Source organism: Maniola hyperantus, chromosome 15 (assembly GCF_902806685.2).
Source record: "Maniola hyperantus chromosome 15, iAphHyp1.2, whole genome shotgun sequence".
Lineage (NCBI taxonomy): Eukaryota > Metazoa > Arthropoda > Insecta > Lepidoptera > Nymphalidae > Maniola > Maniola hyperantus.
Window position 1 is genome coordinate 13,347,341 of NC_048550.1, and position 20,127 is coordinate 13,367,467.

A 20,127-nucleotide genomic window follows, 5' to 3' on the forward strand; every position below is an offset into this window, starting at 1 on the left:
GTTTGTACCATCCATCATACGATCGCGTAAGGGATGATATTTTATGCTAACATGATAAGCTGTGGTAGCCAAGTGGTTAGGACGTCCGCCTTTTAATCGGAAGTCGGTGGTTCGATCCCGGGCACGCACCTGTAACTTTTCAAAATTATGTGCGTTTTAATTAATTAAATGTCACTTGCTTTAACGGTGAAGGAAAACATCGTGAGGAAACCTGCATGCCGTTCTCCATAATGTTCTCAAAGGTGTGTTAAGTCTACCAATCCGCACATGGCCAGCGTGGTAGACTACGGCCAAAACTCTTCTCACTCTGAGACGAGACCCGTGCTCTGTAGTGACCCGGCGATGGGTTGATAATGATGATGTATATCCCATGGCGGACATGAGTCGTCCCACATCCGTGCCTCGTACGTGGCACGGACGTGTTAGCATAAATCATCCCTTAATCTCGGATACTGCTGTACCTAGGGATTTATTGCGATTTTCACCGATAGATCGAGTGATTCATCGAGAAGGTGTAGGTAGGTACATTTTTAGTTACCATGAGACATGTCATCATATAAAATTAACAACTTTTATGGGTATAAGACATTAGCATCGACTTGATGCCTTGTATATAAACATAATTTATTGTATATACCTACAAGTTCATTCGTAAATCGTTCTATCACGACAACATAAGATCATGTGATATTATTAGCCGATGTTCTAGAAATTACTATCTATTTATAACTGCAGAGTGCAGAACCGCCACGACGTCGCTCGAGTGGAATTTTGAAAATGGAGAGGGTAGAATTTTCAGCAATCCTGAAGCACGTAGGTACCTAGTTCTTCATTTTGTAGGTGTTTTGTAGAGTTTCGTACCCGAAGGGTGCTTACGGGGTGACTTGGGGTTAAAATATAGAAAATAAGTAAGTACCTATCTAGTTTTTTTTAGGTTTAAAATTGCAAGAACTGACTAAAAGAAAAAGACTGTAGTATTAAAATAACATGGTACCTAAATCTCTCAATAATGTGCGTACAAACTTACATTTTATCTCGTACGGAACCCTTTCCTCGCGAGTTCAACTCGTACTTGTCCGATATTCACGCATAGCACATAGCATAGCTCCAACAACCGATAGGACGTTGGGGTCCCAAGTGGCTTGAATAATGACCCTGCACCGGAAAACAACATTAGCAGTTAGAAGACCCCCCACTAGGTGGAAGGACGATCTAAAGCGGCACACCCACCGCCCAAGCCCATGTTCTGTGAAGATCTTTGGAAATTGACGAATGAAAATAAATTTAAGCTTCAAGTTGAAAATGTTGAAATACTGAAATGTCTGAAAACTTGAGGGCGAAAACAAATACTGATAAATGGTGATTCGAAAATATAAATTTGCTATTAATTCCTATCCTAAAATAAAAATTTCTAGCGTCATCCAGACCGAAGCTACCTATGACTGCTCGAAAATACGACGAAACGCTTCCAGAAAATATACCTACGTAGTGCCCTGTCCTTTAGTTTGGCTCTTCTTGGCGGGGGCTCTGCCGTGCCCCCTGATAAAATCTAAATATATAAAAGGAAAAGGTGACTGAATGACTGACTGACCGACTGATCTATCAACGCACAGCTCAAACTACTGGACGGATCGGGCTGAAATTGAGCATGCAGATAGCTATTATGACGCAGGCATCCGCTAAGAAAGGATTTTTGAAAATTCAACCCCTAAGGCGGTGAAATAGGGGTTTGAAATTTGTGTAGTCCACGCGGACGAATTCGCGACAATAAGTCTCAGGAAAAGCTAGTAAATTATAAGAGGTCTTATAAAAACGCCTTGTACAACATTAATAGGCTACTTATTTGGTTTACTTTTGTCAATACCGAAGCTAATTGTATGAAGGTCGTTACTACTTTAAATACACTCTTGTCGATGATGTAATTAATTAAAACTGCTGTCATAATCTTCACTGTTTATTGTTCAATTTCTAGGTACTCTTAAAACAATAGGTACTTTAATATCTTGTATCCAAAATATTAATAAGTAAGGAAGTGTACACAAAATAATGGTTTAGAGGCTCGTTATTGGTTGTAAATTAGGTACCTATAATTAAATATTAGACCACCTAAGAAGAGCTATTTCAAACAAAGCTGGGCAGTCAAGCGATTTAGCGTTCCAATACGATGCCGTGTAGAAACCGCAGAGGTAGGTACCTATGTGTTTAATGAAATTGCCATACCCCTTCCAAGTTACCCCGCTTTTTTTATTTTTTATTTTTATTTAGATACAAGTTAGCCCTTGACTGCAATCTCACCTGGTGGTAAGTGATGAGGCAGTCTAAGATGATAGCGGGCTATGGCAGTAAGGGGTATGGCAGTTTTTTTTTATTAAACCCATACCCCTTTGGTTTCTACACGGCATCGTACCGGAACGCTAAATCGCTTGGCGGCACGGCTTTGCCGGTAGGGTGGTAACTAGCCACGGCCGAAGCCTCCCTCCAGACAAATTTCCATTTTAGACTGCATCATTACTTATTATACCAGGTGAGATCGCAGTCTAGGGTCTAGGGCTAACTTGTATTGAAAAAAAAGTAATCGTGTTTCTGTGAGCCGTCTAAATTATTAACATCAAGTTTTAGGGGAAAACGAGCAGACCGTAAAAACATTGTTCCGTATAAGTCCCGCAAATTGCTATTGCGCTGGAACCATGTCTCTCCACTTATGTGCATGTCTCATTAACATCGAAATGACGTCATTTTGACGTCATTTGACGTATCCTATTTAAGTAAATACCATCAGTAAACTTCAGTCTAGTGCTGACGTCCCTAAAATGGCGGCCACGCGCCTAAGCAATTTGCGGGACTTATATGAAAAATGAGTTATGACTTGTTATGACCCGTCTAGTTCGTAGCTTAGGCCAAAGTAAATGGTAGGTACCTAAGTAACTAAAAGGTCGTTGAGTTGTGCGCGTGTTGTACGATTTACTTTTCAGCGCTATTTTGACTGGTGTAAAATTTATTCATCATAAATCACAATACCAGACAATACACAATTATTAATATAAAGTAAGTAGTTATTGTACTTTGTATTCACTATAATGTGCACGGTAAAAGAGTCTTTGCGCTATACAAGTTTACAGGCGATAATTGCTTAACAATGTTTTACTTTTCAGAAATGTTTTATGTGAAGTGAGTCACCTTGTTATTGCAAATTGATTTATTTTACTTTGACGTCAGTAATTTTTAGGCAGTGGTCCGCGCGCCGGCAAGAAAACGGCTAATTATCGGCGATTTTCTCTCTCAAGAAACGCACAATAAATGTAGGTACATTCCGTGTAAACGAAAGAGATGCATAATACCAAAAGTTGCTCTCTAACTGTTCACACTGCCGGCGACGACTCGCTTTACTAGTTTTGTCGCTGAGTGACGAGCTTTCAAAAATAAACTCGCTCAGCGATATTCGTTCAGCGATGCTCGCTCGCTTGAACTCGTGTAACACGCGCGCAGGTTTGCACAGGACTGAGCGACCGCGGGCGAATGGCGCGAGTAATCGCTCGTTGCACTTGCACTAGCCCGGCGACAAAACTATCGAAATTACACACTGGCTTCCCGCTGATCGCCAACTCGTTTAAGTTTCTAGTTCTACTCGTTTCTCGTTCATCGTCGGCGGTCGGACCACTGCCTTATGCACCTTTGTTGAATCAGTAGCTTAGTAACCTTGTCGTATTTTCGCAGTCTCAATATCGAGTTACCTAGGTACAAGTGTAGTACATGTAGTGTTTAAGCTGTGATAGCCTAGTGGTTAGCACGTCCGCCTTCTAATCGGAGGTCGGGGGTTCGATCCGGAAATATCATTTGCTTTAACGGTGAAGGGAAACATCGTGAGGAAACCTGCATGCCTGAGAGTTCTCCATAATGTTCTCAAAGGTGTGTGAAGTCTACCAATCCGCACATGGCCAGCGTGGTAGACTATGGCCAAAACCCTTCTCACTCTGAGAGGAGACCCGTGCTCTGTAGTGAGCCGGTGATGGGTTGATCATGATGATGATGATGATGAAGTGTAGTACGCGACATGTCGAGATTTCAATCGGGGAGGGAACGCCCCGCATAGCCGCACAGGCTCCGCGCTAACCCGGTGCGGGCTAGCGCGGGTGACGTGCGGATGTGCGGGGCGTCCCCACGCTACATACCCCGATTGCCATCTTGACCTGTCGCAAGCGACAGGTCGAGATCGAATATAACACTTATAATATATAATATTATTACAGTCAAAATATAAGGGCACCAGTGACCAGTCACCACAGAAATTATATTAATTAGGTATAGAAGTGGCATAAAAAGAGCTTAAATTAATATCGTTGCGCTGATGTTAGACTATTATAGGTAGTAGGTACCTATGTAGCCATTCAGGGTCATCTCTATAAAATATACTCACCTACTTCAAGTCAAGAGCGAAAAAAATTAAAATGTGTTGATTGACATGAACAAATAATTAGTATTTTCAATTTTCAAAGTAATTTAATTATATCAAGTGGGGTATCAAATGAAAGGGCTTTACTTGTACATTCTAAAACAGATTTTTATTTATTTTTATGCACAATAGTTTTTGATTTATCGTGCAAAATGTTGAAAAAAAATCACGAGTACGTAATCCTCGGTGCGCGAGTCCAACTCGCTCTTGACCGGTTTTATAGAATAGAATAGAATAGATTTTTATTCAAGTAAACTTTTTACAAGTGCTTTTGAATCGTCAACTAGTTTAATTTACCACTGGTTCGGAATGCCGTTCCTACCGAGAAAAACCAGCAAGATTATTCAGATACAAGTTAGCTCTTGACTGCAATCTCACCTGGTGGTGAGTGATGATGCAGTCTAAGATGGAAGCGGGCTAACGTGGGCTAGTTAGCCAATACCATCGGTATTCATGATTAATGCATGATTATTATAATGTTAAACAATACAACGACCCAGTCATTCAGAAGTTTCTCTCCAGCATAATTAATTAAAACCTACGATTAATTAATAGTTAATTATCTCGGCTTCTAATTGAGAAACAGCTATTATTTGCAATCAGTTTCAATTAGTCGGGAAACCATGGAAACGATTTCTTTGTAACTATAATAAATAGGATGCTATTTTCGGAACGCTGTCGCTTGGCGGCACGGCTTTTCCGGTAGGGTGCTAGCCACGGCCGAAGCCTCTCACCAGACCAGACCAGCAGGGCGATTGTCTAAAACCTGCATCAATCATTATTACAATCTCAAATGTTCTGATTGGCTGAATTTGTGCGATTCTTGTTGCAACAATGCATTGTGGCCAATAGTGAGCGAGCATTAACCAATCAGAGATGATTGCGATCGTGACATTGTAGCTGTCAAACAACCGCGGTAGGGCCACGGAAGTTTAGAAATTATAAAATTTTCGCCAGAATCAATGTTCGGAAGTTAATTACATCGATTTTGCTTTTGAAGAAAAATTGCCGGATCGAATGTGCCAACCCGACTAATTTACCAATAAGTAAAGAAGGTTTATTGCTATCAAATGAGGTGGTTACCAAATTAATTGCCCAAGTACAATTTAATATAGTTTTTCATCAATCGTTTACCTAACTGCAAGTGAAAAACAACGTAGGAATGGAAGAGAAAACGCGTTTTTCTTGGACATTAAAATTTGTACAAAGTTTAAATTCATCAGGATGCGCGATGCGTGAACGGATAGGTAACAGACAGATGCCCGCTTGTTCTTTACCCGGAGACAGACAGACAAACATAATCTAAATAATAGATATATAAACAGAAAAGTTGACTAACTGACTGATCTATCAAGTAACAACGCACAGCTCAATCTATTGAACTCATTTAACGGCATGCTGTTAATATGACGTAGACATCCGCTAACAAAGGATTGCTGAAAATTTAATCCCGAAGGGGATAAAATAGGGGTTTGAAATTAATTGCGTAGTCCACGCGTTGCGGACATATCCTCTAGTCTATATTTTAAAAGAAAAGCTGCCTGACTGACTGACCTATCAACGCACAGCTTAAACTACTGGACGGATCGGGCTGATATTTGGCCTGCAGCTATTACAACGTAGACATCTAGCTACTAACGAAATATTTTTTGGAAATTCAACTCCTAAGGGGGTCACATAGGGGTTTCAAATTTGTGTAGCCACACGGATGGATTCGCGAGAATAAGCTAGTTTTATATAATCCAGTATGGATCAATCAATCAATCAATCAATCAATCAGCCTATTTGCGTCCACTGCTGGACATAGGCCTTCCCAAGAGCACGCCACCACACACGATCCTCCGCCTTCCTCATCCACCCACTTCCCGCTATCTTCTTAAGGTCGTCAGTCCAGCGGGTTGGAGGTCGTCCCACACTGCGCTTGCTGATACGCGATCTCCACCCCAGAACACGTCTGCCCCATCGGCCATCGGTTCTGCGGCAGACGTGGCCTGCCCACTGCCACTTCAGCTGGCTAATTCGCTGGGCTATGTCGGTCACTCTGGTTCTTTTACGGATTTCCTCGTTACGGATTTTGTCCCTCAGAGAGATACCCAACATAGCCCGCTCCATAGCCCGCTGAGCGACTTTGAACTTGTGGACAAGGCCAACTGTCAGTGTCCACGTCTCCAGTATGGATAAAAAATGCTAAATGCAAAAGTGTGTCTGTCTGTTCGTCTGTCTGTCTGTCTGTCTGCTAGCTTTTCACGGCCCATCCGTTTAACCGATTTTGATGAAATTTGGTATAGGTAGAGATAGCTTGCATCCCGGGGAAGGACATAGGCTACTTTTGATCCCGGAAAATTAAAGAGTTTCCACGGGATTTTTACCTCAAAACCTAAATCCACGCGGACGAAGTCGCGGGCATCATCTAGTAAGCTGTAATGATTTTAGCCAATTATAGTGCAAAGTTAGCCTAAGCCAGCCTAGCCACAGCCTTGAAATATACAGTCCAATAATTACGAATGTACTTGTACAGAGCAACTGCAGCGGGCCGCGCCGCACGCAGATTCGCGTAGTCTGTGTGATTGATGGACGAGGGTTTACGTGAGCGTAGTTTTAAATATTTTAAGTGTCGTTTAGTAAGTTCTATCATAAAATGGTGCATTACTGGTCTGTCTACGGATGCTATACGAATTCTAAACAGAACAAGGGTCTAAAATTTCACCGATTTCCCCGCGATTTTAATCCCAATTTTGTGACAACCCTTGCATATCTGCGTAGGAATACGTATATACCTACACGAGCGGCGGCATCGCTCGACTTCAAAGGCGTAGAACAACTGGTTTTCGTTAAACTGTGGTATAGCCTAGGTGTTAGGTAAGAAGGCAAGAGGTGTGAAGTCATTAATTAGTATTTACCAGGGTACCTCACACCTGAAGATATTCTCTCTAACATACAAATTTCGGACAACAAGGCTTTAAAAGCCAGAACATGTTAGCACAAAGCGGAAGTCTGACATCCACGACATCGATAATGTAGAGGGGCTTAAATTCTAGGGTCTAGGACTGTAGTAATAATAAAATGACGTGAATTTTTGTATAGCGGCAGTCTATGGGGCTAGAATCTAAATATATAAAAAGAAAAGGTGACTGACAGACTGACTGACTGACTGACTGACTGATCTATCAACGCACAGCTCAAACTATTGGACGGATCGGGCTGAAATTTTGCATGCAGATAGCTATTATGATGTAGACATCCGCTAAGAAAGGATTTTTGAAAATTCAACCCCTAAGGGGGTAAATTAGGGGTTTGAAATTTGTGTAGTTCACGCGGACGAAGTCGCGAGCACGAGCTAGTTCATTATAAAAGAGATTAATTAAAAAAAAATCATGATTTCTCTGCGTATATGCTTCCCAACAGTGGGAGGTTCTTTGGATGTTTGTTTTTCACGTTTGACAATTCATGACGTGATTTCTAATATTAAAAAAATATTAAAAACTAGCTGACCCGCCCCGGCTTCGCTCGGGTGCAATTTAGAAAATCGAGGTGAGGGTTGAATTTCCAAAAATCCTGAAATACATATTTCTTCATTTATTACCGAAAACCCAAATACCAATTTTCATGTAAATAACTTGAAAAATGACAGACTTTCATACAAACTTTCATCCCCTATTTAACCCACTTAGGGGTGGAAATTCAAAAAATCCTTTCTTAGTGGTTATCTACTCTTTACAAAGAACACACCCTCAAAATTACATGTCTCTAGGACCAGCGGTCTAGGCTGTGCGTTGATATAAATATGTCAGTCAGTCAGGACTTTGAATTTTATATATTTAGATTAGACTTTATCCTACGTAAGATTTTTTACACCTTCAGCTGTTATCTCCCAAAGCCGCCATGATTCAAACAAACATCCGAACATACGTGTGTTGGGGACAAAACGCAGGTAAACTTGCAGATTTTATAAAATAAGGAAGGTCTGGCACGCGCTGGCTCTTAGGCTGATTTGTTCGATTAGTAGGTACATTGACTTATATAGTTCATTATTTTCTCGTCTGTTATTGTACTGCTGTAGTTGTTAATGAAGTGGACTCCGTTTTATTGCACCGATAACGCAAAACGGCGGGAACAAGACGTGAAGTGGGTCACATAACACATTACTTAAAGACAACTTGCTTGTAACTTGTAAGTTGTAACTAATGAGTATTGTTTCGTGTTTTTATAGCTCTACCACATTTTAATCTAAATATATAAGAGAAAAAGGTGACTGACTGACTGACTGATCTATCAACGCACAGCTCAAACTACTGGACGGATCGGGCTGAAATTTGGCATGCAGATAGCTATTATGACGTAGGCATCCGCTAAGAAAGGATTTTTGAAAATTCAACCCCTAAGGGGGTGAAATAGGGGTCTGAAATTTGTGTAGTCCACGCGGACGAAGTCGCGAGCATAAGCTAGTCCTACTTTATAACTTAGCTCTTGCAAAATCACGTCATATACCTACGGACTATTCTATCATAATACTTGTTTATAGGCTAGCTGTGATAGCCTAGTGGTTAGGGCGTCAGGTTCGGGAGGTCGGAGGTTCGATCCTGGCATGTACTTCTAACTTTCGAAGTTATGTGCGTTTTAAGCAATTAAATAATTAATTTATTTATTTATTATACACTTTATTTGTACCACCACAAGAAGGATTACAATAAAAAAACAAAAAAAAAAACACAGACAGAAGGAAGATACAAAAGGCGGCCTTATCGCTAAGTTATTAGGGATCTCTATTCTCTATCAGGCAACCTTAAGAATAGGAAAATATGAGGAAAAACAGACGCTCACTAAAACTAAATAATCACTTGCTTTGACGGCGAAGGAAAACATCTTGAGGAAACCTGCATGTCTGAGAGTTCTCCATGATGTTCTCAAAGGTGTGTGAAGTCTGCCAATCCAGCGTGGTGGCCTAAACCGAGAAGGATTACTTCTGAGCAGAGACCCATCTTAATGGTAGGCCGGTGAATGGGTTAATGATTATGATCATCATCATCATCATCAACCGATAGACGTCCATTGCTGGACATGTCTCTTGTAGGGACTTTCACACGCCACGGTCTTGCACCGCCTGAATCCAGCGGCTCTTTGCGACTCTGATGTCGTCCGTCCACCTAGTGGGGGGTCTTCCAACGCTGCGTCTTCTGGTGCGAGGTCGGTTCCAGCACCTTGAGACCCCAACGTCTATCGGTTTTACGTACTATGTGCCCTGCCCATTGCCACTTCAGCTTCGCAACCCGTTGAGCTATGTCGGTTACTCTAGTTCTCCTACGGATCTCCCCATTTCTGATTTGATCACGTAGAGAAACTCCAAGCATAGCCATGATGATGATGATAGGAGCCAATATTAATTGTAACCATGAGCAAAAGTATTCAATGAGATATATTGGCCTCAAGTCTCAAGAGAGTGCTCCGATTTTACTAGGTCAGGGCGTACCGGAAAGTCGCATGGGTGCGCCCTCTACAGCGCTCCAGCTCGCAGGCTACATGATAAATGTACGCACAATTATAGCCATTAAATATTTAAATATAAGGGTAATTATGCCGTGCACTTTTTGTAACTTCTCCTCTACGTATGTTGTACACAACACCTACAGTACAAGTAAGTTGATTTGCGTACATGCCATTAAAGCTGTACATGTCCTAGACATAAGGACGGTTATAGCCTGAGGGGATGGGATAAGGAAATGTCAGTGCGTAATTTTTATTCGTACGCGTGCGTTTAAACGCATAATTTTGTAGGAAAGAGCAATTATGGTTACAGTACGAGGCAGAAAATAATGTACATCAACCTTTACAAGGAGATAGTGGATTTGTAGAGCATTGTCTCTGTCGTTGAGACCGACAAAACGTCATACAGGGTGTAACCAGAACGCAAGCAAAACCTTAGCGTTATTGTTATAGCTACTACCTAAACACAATCCAATACTAATAACCATTTGCCTCATTTTGTAGTTTTAGTGATTTAGTATTTTTCAAACCCGCAATGTATAGCGTGCAAAACTCTGGTCAATGCAACATCTACGACGCGGCATTGACTCCGAGTGGCCTACTTACGCAACGTTCGTTAACCTCTAGCGTCAGTCAGATGTTTTATTTGCAATATATCGTGAACTTTGACAAAATATAGGATTTTTAATTTTTTTTTTGCGTTTTTAATTGTGGTATCATATCAGTAATCAGCAGTAGTATCACCTGTCCTCGTTTTTGCTAGCGTTTTGGTTACACCCTGTATAGGTATGAGTGACAGAGACAACGCCCTACAAAGCCGAAATCTTATTCTAAAGGTCGATGTACATTATTTTCTGCCGCGTAGGTACTGTATATGAGAACTCTGTGATAGCCTAGTGGTTAGGACGTCCGCCTTCTCATCGGAGATCGGGGGTTCAATCCCGGGCACGCACCTCAAACTTTTTGGAGTTATGTGCGTTTTAATTAATTAAATATTACTTGCTTTAACGGTGAAGGAAAACATCGTGAGGAAACCTGCATTCCCGAGAGTTCTCCATAATGTTCTCGGTGTGTGAAGTCTACCAATCCGCACATGGCCAGCGGGGTAGACTATGGCCAAGCCATTCTCACTCTGAGAGACCCGTGCTCTGTAGTGAGCCTGCGATGGGTTGATCATGATGATAATGATATCTAGAACGTTCGAGCTAGATTCTAGCTTGAAGGAACTAGGTATTTAATAAAAAAAACAGAAAAGACAATTCTAACTTAGTTCTAATGAAAAAAGCCAAATCGGTATTGCACGAAACCACTTATGGCACAAAACATACGTATAGATACCTACTTGACCAGTTTTCTAGTGGATTTTCACTTTTTGTGCAAACTATTATCAAATAAACCGGTCCCCAACCTTAACCTGCTGAAGCTCACATGTTAATATATTACTAGCGACCCGCCCCGGCTTCGCATGGGGTGCAACGTCGATACTAATGTGAAGTCAGATATCTACTCGTGTGGTTGTCAGTGAGGAGATTATAGGCGCCGCGGCACAGCCGCCTCCGTCTCGTTTTGTTAACCGACTTCAAAAAAAGAGGAGGTTCTCAATTCGTCGGAATTTTTTTTTTTTTTTTTTTTTTTTAATGTATGTTCCCCGATTACTCGAAGACGCCTGGACCGATTTTGAAAATTCTTTTTTTGTTTGAAAGGGTATACTTCAAAGTTGGTCCCATTTAAATTTGGTGAAGATCTGATGAACATCTTCGAAGATAGATACTGGAACTCCTCAACGGATAAGAGTAAATTGCTCGCGATCAGTGTAATAGCTTAGTAAACAGTAGATTTTTAACCAGTCATAGCATAATTCCATGGGGCCACTAAAAATTGTGAAATAATTTTTTTTTACAAAAAAAATAAAACCGACTTCGGTACACAAACACTAAAAATTGAAAAATAATTTAATTTATTACCGAATATAATATGTATACAAGAGTTAATATAGTTCCATAATAATATTTTTTGGGGTCGGTGCCAATGAGGTGCCATTGTGGAGTCCCATAAAAATATGAAGTCTAGACGATTCGCGCAGCTAAATCTAATTGGCACCGGCATCAAAAAGTATTATTATGGAACTATATTAACTCTTGTATACATAATATATTCGGTAATAAATTAAATTATTTTTCAATTTTTAGTGTTTGTGTATCGAAGTCGGTTTTATTTTTTTTGTAAAAAAATTTTGCACGTTAGTTTTAATATTTCATATTATTTTGATTTTATGATATCTCGTAAGATATTATTCTAAATTAAATGATGCAAAGGGCAATTTTGGTCTAAATTGAATATAACAGATGATTAACAATTTTATTTAGAGAAGAATTAATAGTGTGTCAGTAAAAACACCCTCGAAAGTAAGGCTTTGTTTCAGATCACATTTGAAAATCATAAAATCGAGTATTGTGAGCAAACCTTCAAAGATACATGTATGCTATCGTGGACTTTTATGTACAACTTTATAAGAGAAACAATTTCACCATACATTGTTTTCGTGTAACTTTGATCATTAATGCAGCGCACGCCTCGGAAACTCTCAAATGAGAGGTTTTTTTCCGACCAAATTCACATTATTTCAATTTCCCTAGGGATCTCTAATTTTTGAGAATTAAACTATACCTATAAACCTTCCTCTTAGATCACTCTATCTATTGGTGAAAACCGCATTAAAATCCGTTGCGTAGTTCAAAAGATCTACGCGTTCATACATACATACAATACATATATACAGACGCGGGAAAAGACTTTATTTTATACTATGTAGAGATAATAAAGTTTATATAATTATAGTCCGCGACAGGTTGAGATGGCAATCGGAAAGATCAATCAGACAATCGTGAACTTTTACAACGTGTATTTTTTTCGCCTTTTTTTGTGGTATCATATTATTATCAGTACCTAATCATCAGTAGGTACTATCACTTTTCTTCGTTTTTGCTAGCGTTCTGGTTGCACCCTGTACATAACAAAATTGCATTTTGTTATAACGTAGTAGGTACCTACGTCCTACCTATAACTTTTAGTTTAATAGCTTTTACGATAAAAAATGTGGAATGTTATTTCACGCTGAAATAATTTAATATTTTATTTCATTTTCAAGTTTAAATGCTTTTACAGGCGTGTCGTCTTTAGGCGCAACAAATCGCCGTAACAAATCCCTGCATTTAAACGTGAGCTTTATTACTATTACACCGAAAGGTGGTATTTGTGTGAAAGTAATAAAAAACTAATCGTAATGCCGTGAGCGTGCTGAATCGTAGCTAGGGTTGTCAATAATCAGTACATATTTCAAATGCGAAAGTTTTTTTTGTTCGTTTGTCCTTCAATAACGCCGCAACTGACAAAAAAAAACACGTGATATTTTTGTCTATGGCGACATTATTTTATAATGGCAATCGTGGAGAGAACGTCCCGCACTAACCCGGTGCGGGCGAGCGCCGTTGACGTGCGGGTGTGCGGGGCGTCCCCCCGCCTCATACTCTGGTTGCCATCTCAACCTGTCAATCAATCAATCAATCAGCCTATTTGCGTCCACTGCTGGACATAGGCCTTCTGAAGAGCACGCCACCACACACGATCCTCCGCCTTCCTCATCCACCCACTTCCCGCTATCTTCTTAAGGTCGTCAGTCCAGCGGGTTGGAGGTCGTCCTACACTGCGCTTGCTGATACGCGGTCTCCACTCCAGAACACGTCTGCCCCATCGGCCATCGGTTCTGCGGCAGACGTGGCCTGCCCACTGCCACTTCAGCTGGCTAATTCGATGGGCTATGTCGGTCACTCTGGTTCTTCTACGGATTTCCTCGTTACGGATTTTGTCCCTCAGAGAGATACCCAACATAGCCCGCTCCATAGCCCGCTGAGCGACTTTGAACTTGTGGACAAGGCCAACTGTCAGTGTCCACGTTTCAGCGCCATACGTCATCACAGGTAGGACACACTCATTAAAGACTTTCGTCTTTAGGCTTTGTGTCTCAACCTGTCGCGGACTATAAATAGTCTGTAAAGGGAAAAATGAATGAAGTAATAGAAAGGCAACTCGACCTTGCTTGCGGCCACCGGAACTATATTTTTTTTAATCAACCTCGACTTGAATGATATAGGAATGTTAAATAGTTAGTTATAATATAATGCTTAGTTATAAAATATTAGTTACATACGCTAGGCAATTTTCGGAATACCATGAGACACCTATTCATATACAGTCATCATCATGATCAACCCATCGCCGGCTCACTACAGAGAACGGGTCTCCTCTCAGAGTGAGAAGGGCTTGGCCATAGTCTACCACGCTAGCCATGTGCGGATTGGTAGACTTCACACAGCGAGAACATTATGGAGAACTCTCGGGAATGCAGGTTTCCTCACGATGTTTTCCTTCACCGTTAATGCAAGTGATATTTAATTAATTAAAACGCTCATAACTCCGAAAAGTTAGAGGTACATGCCCGGGATCGAACCCCCGACCTCCGATTAGAAGGCGGACGTGCTAACTAATATTAATAAATAAACTAACCACTAGGCTAGATCACAGCTTGGAACTAAGTTAGAACTTGTCTATTCTAATTTTCAAGCACATTTAATACCTAGTTCGTTTAAGCTAGAATCTAGCTCGAAGGTTCTAGATATATTCATACTGAAAGGATCATTAGGTATGTATGTTCTCAAAGATTAATTAATGCTGTACATGCCTTTAACTGAGGGTTGTAGTAGTATATACTCAATATACCGCGATTCTCAAAACGAGGTCCTCAGGGTATGCTCTGAGTGCCCTGAAAATCCCATACTGAAGTACTGGCTTGCCGTACATCGTGACAATAACCGTAAATAAAGTACGAACCTCCTATTTGGGGGCAATCTCTAGTTTTAATTTAATTTAAATTTTATTATTGTATATTTTGTAACTTTATTATTTTCATTTTTTTTTTAACAATTGTACATTTGTATTTGTATTTACTTTTATGTATGTTCAAATGGGTTCAAGTTGCCTAAATAAATGACTATTTTATTATCAATACTTATAATAATTATTAATATAGTACTTGTATATAATCAATGCTAAAAAGAGGTCAAGTGCGAGTCGGACTCGCACACGAAAAGGGTACCATACCATCATACAGAACACACAACACTTTTTATTAAAGGCGCGGGCGGCCATTTTAATTTTTTTTATTATTAAACACATTCTGTGAAAATTTCAGCTCTACCTATTACGGACTACGGTTCTCGAGATACAGCCCACTGACAGACTGACGGATAGACGGAGGGGTGACGGAGGGACAGCGGAATCATAGTAATAGGGTCCCATTGGCCTCTTTCGGGTACGAAACCCTAATAAGGAAAGCTCTGTACAGATGTGTAAACTGACACAAATGATCTGACGTTCCCACTGTTTCTGTAGATATTAGATAGGCGACATTTTCTCTTGTTAGCGTGCTAGATTGACACGGTGATGGGGCTAATGATGGACAAGTGGTAAACGCGACTGTCAGTAGGAACGCTTTCTCAGCTAACCCTGTTCACATAGAAACCAGAACCCCGAGATTAGACTTTTTTTTTATTTATTCGTTATAGGCGCACGCTTGACCACGATCACACCTGATGGAAAGTGATGATATGGCCTAAGATGGGACGTGTTTGCCTAGAAGGTGCCTATTCACTCTTGTTTTAAAGATACCCGGATTATAATTGTCTACCTATTATTATGGTTCACGAGATACAACCCATTGACAGACAGTCAGACGGAAAGCGGACAGTTTGTCAGCCTTCAGGTACGGGACCCTAACAAGTGAAGGATTGTTGAAGTCGTGTAGTCGTATAATGGACCAAAATAATATGACGTGTAGAACGTAGGAAGGTAACTAGGTAGGTACCTACCTACATTTTGAACAATGCGTGCGTCATTATAAATTGATTGGGAAATCTTAAAATAACTTCGGTGACTCGATGCGGTTCGTATTTTGGGTTTCCCATTTGAAGGAAGCTTTTTTAAGAATATTCCTTAAACAGTTTCCTACATTGCAATATAGGAAAATAATGGGATGTGAAATGTGAAAAATACCTACAACATTCGTTACATCACATTCGTTGGTATATTATGTAATATTATGTAGTCCAAAATACTTGGATCTGAATCAGAAACCTGTTTAGTCAAAAATATTATGGGTCTGATCTAAAACCAGTTTAGTAAAACACACGGAAGCGTATTATTATTACTTGTACCTACAATCATTCTATTTTAGTAGGTACAAGTTCAAATGTAAATAATGTAAGTTATAATTGTAATGTAAGACAGAAAATGACTGACTGCTTTAACAGTGACTGCCGTTTCACATTGCCGCGTTACACGAGTTTAATGCCAATTCAATTGGCATTAGACGTTAACCGTTGAAGTGTGGCCACTCGGTTTAACGCGTTGATTTTACCCGTGGCAAAATCGCGATAATAATGGCATTGACGTTAACCTTAATGTGGCCCGAGCATTAGCGGATAGAAGTTTGAGAAGGTCCAAAAAGTAAAACAAATAGGTCTTACCGACCGACATTTTAAGTAATTAGTACGTGCTAAACGAGCAGCCTAGAAGCTGTGATAGCCTAGTGGTTAGGACGTCCGCCTTCTAATCGGAGGTCGGGGTTTCGAACCCGGGCACGCACCTTTAACTTTTCGGAGTTATTTGCGTTTTACGTAATTAAATATCACTTGCTTTAACGGTGAAGGAAAACATCGTGAGGAAACAATGTTCTGAAAGGTGTGTGAAGTCTACCAATCCGCACATGGCCAGCGTGGTAGACTATGACCAAACCCTTCTCACCGTGGGGATACCCGTGCTCTGTAGTGAGCCGGCGATGGGTTAATCATGATGATGATGAAACGAGCTGCAGCAAAAAAAGTTTGTAACTAATTTCAATTATCCTCTCATTCCAGTTCCAAAAATGGGGGGCACGAAAACCCTCATATTCCTCCAGCTGGTCTACATCACCACCTGCATGGAACAGCTGGACATCATCTACGAGTGGAAACAGCTGGACTTCCAGTTCCTGACTCCCGAGGCTCGGCAGCAGGCCATCGACAGCAAGAGCTTTGTACCAGAGAACAACATACCCATGGGCTTGGAGATTTATGGGGATAAGCTGTTTGTTACTGTGCCTAGATGGAGGAGTGGTGTGCCAGCTAGCTTGACTTATGTTAACTTGAAAGGTGAGTGTTTTACCCTTTTTTTAGGGTTCCGGAAAAGGAAACCTCAAAAGGAAAAACGGAACCCTTAATAGGACCACTTTGTTATCTGTCTGTCAAGAAACCTACAGGGTTTCTTCCCGTTGACCTAGAATCATAAAATTTGGCAGGTAGGTGGATCTTATAGCTGACATACGGGGAAAAATCTGAAAACCGTGAATTTGTGGTTACATCACACAAAAAAAAAATGTGGTCATGAACTAATAATTAGTATTTTCAAATTAGTATTATCAAAGAAAGATAACTATATCAAGTGAGGTATCATATGAAAGGGCTTCACTTGTGGATAATAAAACAGATTTTTATTTATTTTTATGAATCATAGTTTTTGATTTATCGTGCAAAACGTCGAAAAACGACTGTGGTACGGAACCCTCGTTGCGCGAGCCTGACTCACACTTGGCCGGTTTTTTGTTACTAGCATGCACAGAGCCTTTTTTAAATTTATAGACTAGTCTAGTGCTTGGCTGCAGTCGTCGTGTCTGTAAAGAAAACCTATAGGGTACTTCCCGTTGACCCTAGAATCATGAAATTAATAAATCCGAAAACCGTGAATTTGTGGTTACATCAACCCATTTGTAGTACGGAACACTTGGTGTGCGAGTCTGACTCGCAGTTCGCCGGTTTTTATAGAGTAGGGTAGAAAGTGTACACAAAATTCAGTAGCTCCTACCTAAAGTCGTAAACGTATCATTGCTACCTCAAAAGTCTGTTCTTTCTGCAATATCAATACTAATCCATACTAATATTATAAATGCGAAAGTGTGTCTGTCTGTCTGTCGGCTAGCCTTTCACGACCCATCCGTTCAACCGATTTTGACGAAATTTGGTACAGATATAGCTTGCATCCCGGGGAAGGACATAGGCTACTTTTATCCCCGAAAATCAAAAAGCTCCCAAGGGATTTTTGAAAAACCTAATTCCACGCGGACGAAGTCGCGGGCATAAGCTAGTAGGTATTATAAATGCGAAAGAGTGTCTGTCTGTCTGCTAGCTTTTCACGGGCCATCCGTTCAACCGATTTTGACGAAATTTGGTACAGAAATAGCTTGCATCCCGGGTAAGGACATAGGCTACTTTTTATCCCGGAAAATCAAAGAGTTTCCACGGGATTTTAAGAATCTAAATCCACGCGGACGAATTCGCGGGCATGATAATATACCTAGTCTATAATATAGAATTGGTGATAAAGGTATTTCATCATACATCTTAAAATGATGTCTGTTGTGTCATCCCAATTCCCATACATGATACAGTGGAAGCTGTGCAAAAAGGAGATGTGTAGAGTTTGGAGGTGACCCGCTATAATAATTATCGATGTATTCGAAATGCCCGTTTTGGGCACGCGATCATTACGAAGGCATCTGGACCGGTTCTTGACCACGCAAGATCGCAATACACGAAATTTTTGCGAATCCCATATACTTAGGTATATTGTTGCAAGGTGGTTTCTTCAAACTTTATGCTTTATGGCATAACTAGCTGATGAATTAGGTTGTTAAAAATCCTGTAGGAATTCTTTGATTGATTTTTAACCTACCTAAAACCTAAATCCACGTGCGCGAAGCCGCGGGCATCAGCTAGTCAGTAAATAGTAATAATAGTTCTTTATTGTGAACCAAACATACAGATAAATAACAATGGAATTATTAATCAAGTACAATACAACAAGCTTTATATCGCAACAGAAATAGGTATTCCCAGCGAAGGACAACATCATGTCCTTTGTCTTATGGCGGAAATATTTTAAACACTCGAGTAAAATGACGATAATTGTCAAGTAATTTTATTTTAAACAGACAAATGCAAAAAAGGTTAATTTATTATTCATCTTTTTGCAACAAGAAACAATTATTACAATAATAATTATCTACCTACTTATAATATACCTTCATACGAGTAGGTAAGTTTTTTTATTTTTTTATTCAGATACAAGTTAGCCCTTGACTGCAATCTCACCTGGTGGTAAGTGGCGATGTAGTGGTTATTTCGTTTTAAACCACCCAGAAAAAAGGAGGTCCCTTCCGTCGACCGGGCTGACGGAAGAGACCCCTCACTATATTGTGGGGTCTATAATTAATTAATTTACCATTAACCAGTAAGCATTGGATACACCTAGGTGAGTTAGTAAATGAGTGGGTAAACTCCGAATAAAAACTTATTTTATTATTGAAAGAACGTACGAAAAAATATATTATTTGTAGTTGTATCTGTATTTATAATAAGTTAAAACTTTATTAAATTTTATTATCAATGGTTAACAAATAAACTATAAACAATTAAAACTAAAATGAATTAAATTAAATCTAAAACCTAATCGAGACCACCGCATTTTTCATTAATATTTGGACATTACCCAAGAACCTTGGGTAAAACTAAGTAAACCCGGGTAAACCTAAGTTTATTCCAACTTCCAACCTTACCCGTAACAAATGCGCTAATAAATAATTATGCTTTTATCACATAGCGATTGTCACACAAATTGTTTGCCTTGCCTAGAAACCTCTGAATCTTCAAGTTTTTTGACATTTAATTGAGAGTACTCAAATGAAAGTTACTTCCTTTCCTACTTTGCATTCACTTTCCGCATGTCATTACGCATAGCAATACTCATAATATTATTGAGTTTCTAACGACAAATAATGAATCACAACTACTTACATGAACAAGCAAGAAAATGTGAACACAAGAAAGCCATCGTGAACATGTGAATCCAGCGTTAGTAGGTACACAGACACACCTATTTTCAAGCAGCTAAGACGCGATGGGAAAAGATGGGGTCGAAGATGAAACCTATTTATCTCAAAAACGCTAGTAATATAATTAACTCTTAATCTAAAAGAGCCTCAATAGCTCAACCGGTAAAGGGGTTGACTGAAAACCGAAAGGTCGACGGTTCAAATCCCGCCCGTTGCA

The 20,127-nt window shown here is 40.0% G+C and overlaps 1 protein-coding gene across 1 annotated transcript in view; it reads left to right on the plus strand.

Moving 5' to 3' along the window:
• The window catches only part of LOC117989063 (uncharacterized), a 39,986-nt gene that overhangs the window by 3,934 nt on the left and 15,925 nt on the right, over nucleotides 1–20,127 (plus strand). The window contains exon 2 of the mRNA XM_069503590.1: nucleotides 16,903–17,175. Within this exon, the coding sequence (XP_069359691.1) occupies nucleotides 16,911–17,175 (265 nt within the window). The 5' untranslated portion in view covers nucleotides 16,903–16,910. The remainder of the gene's footprint in view (nucleotides 1–16,902; nucleotides 17,176–20,127) is intronic.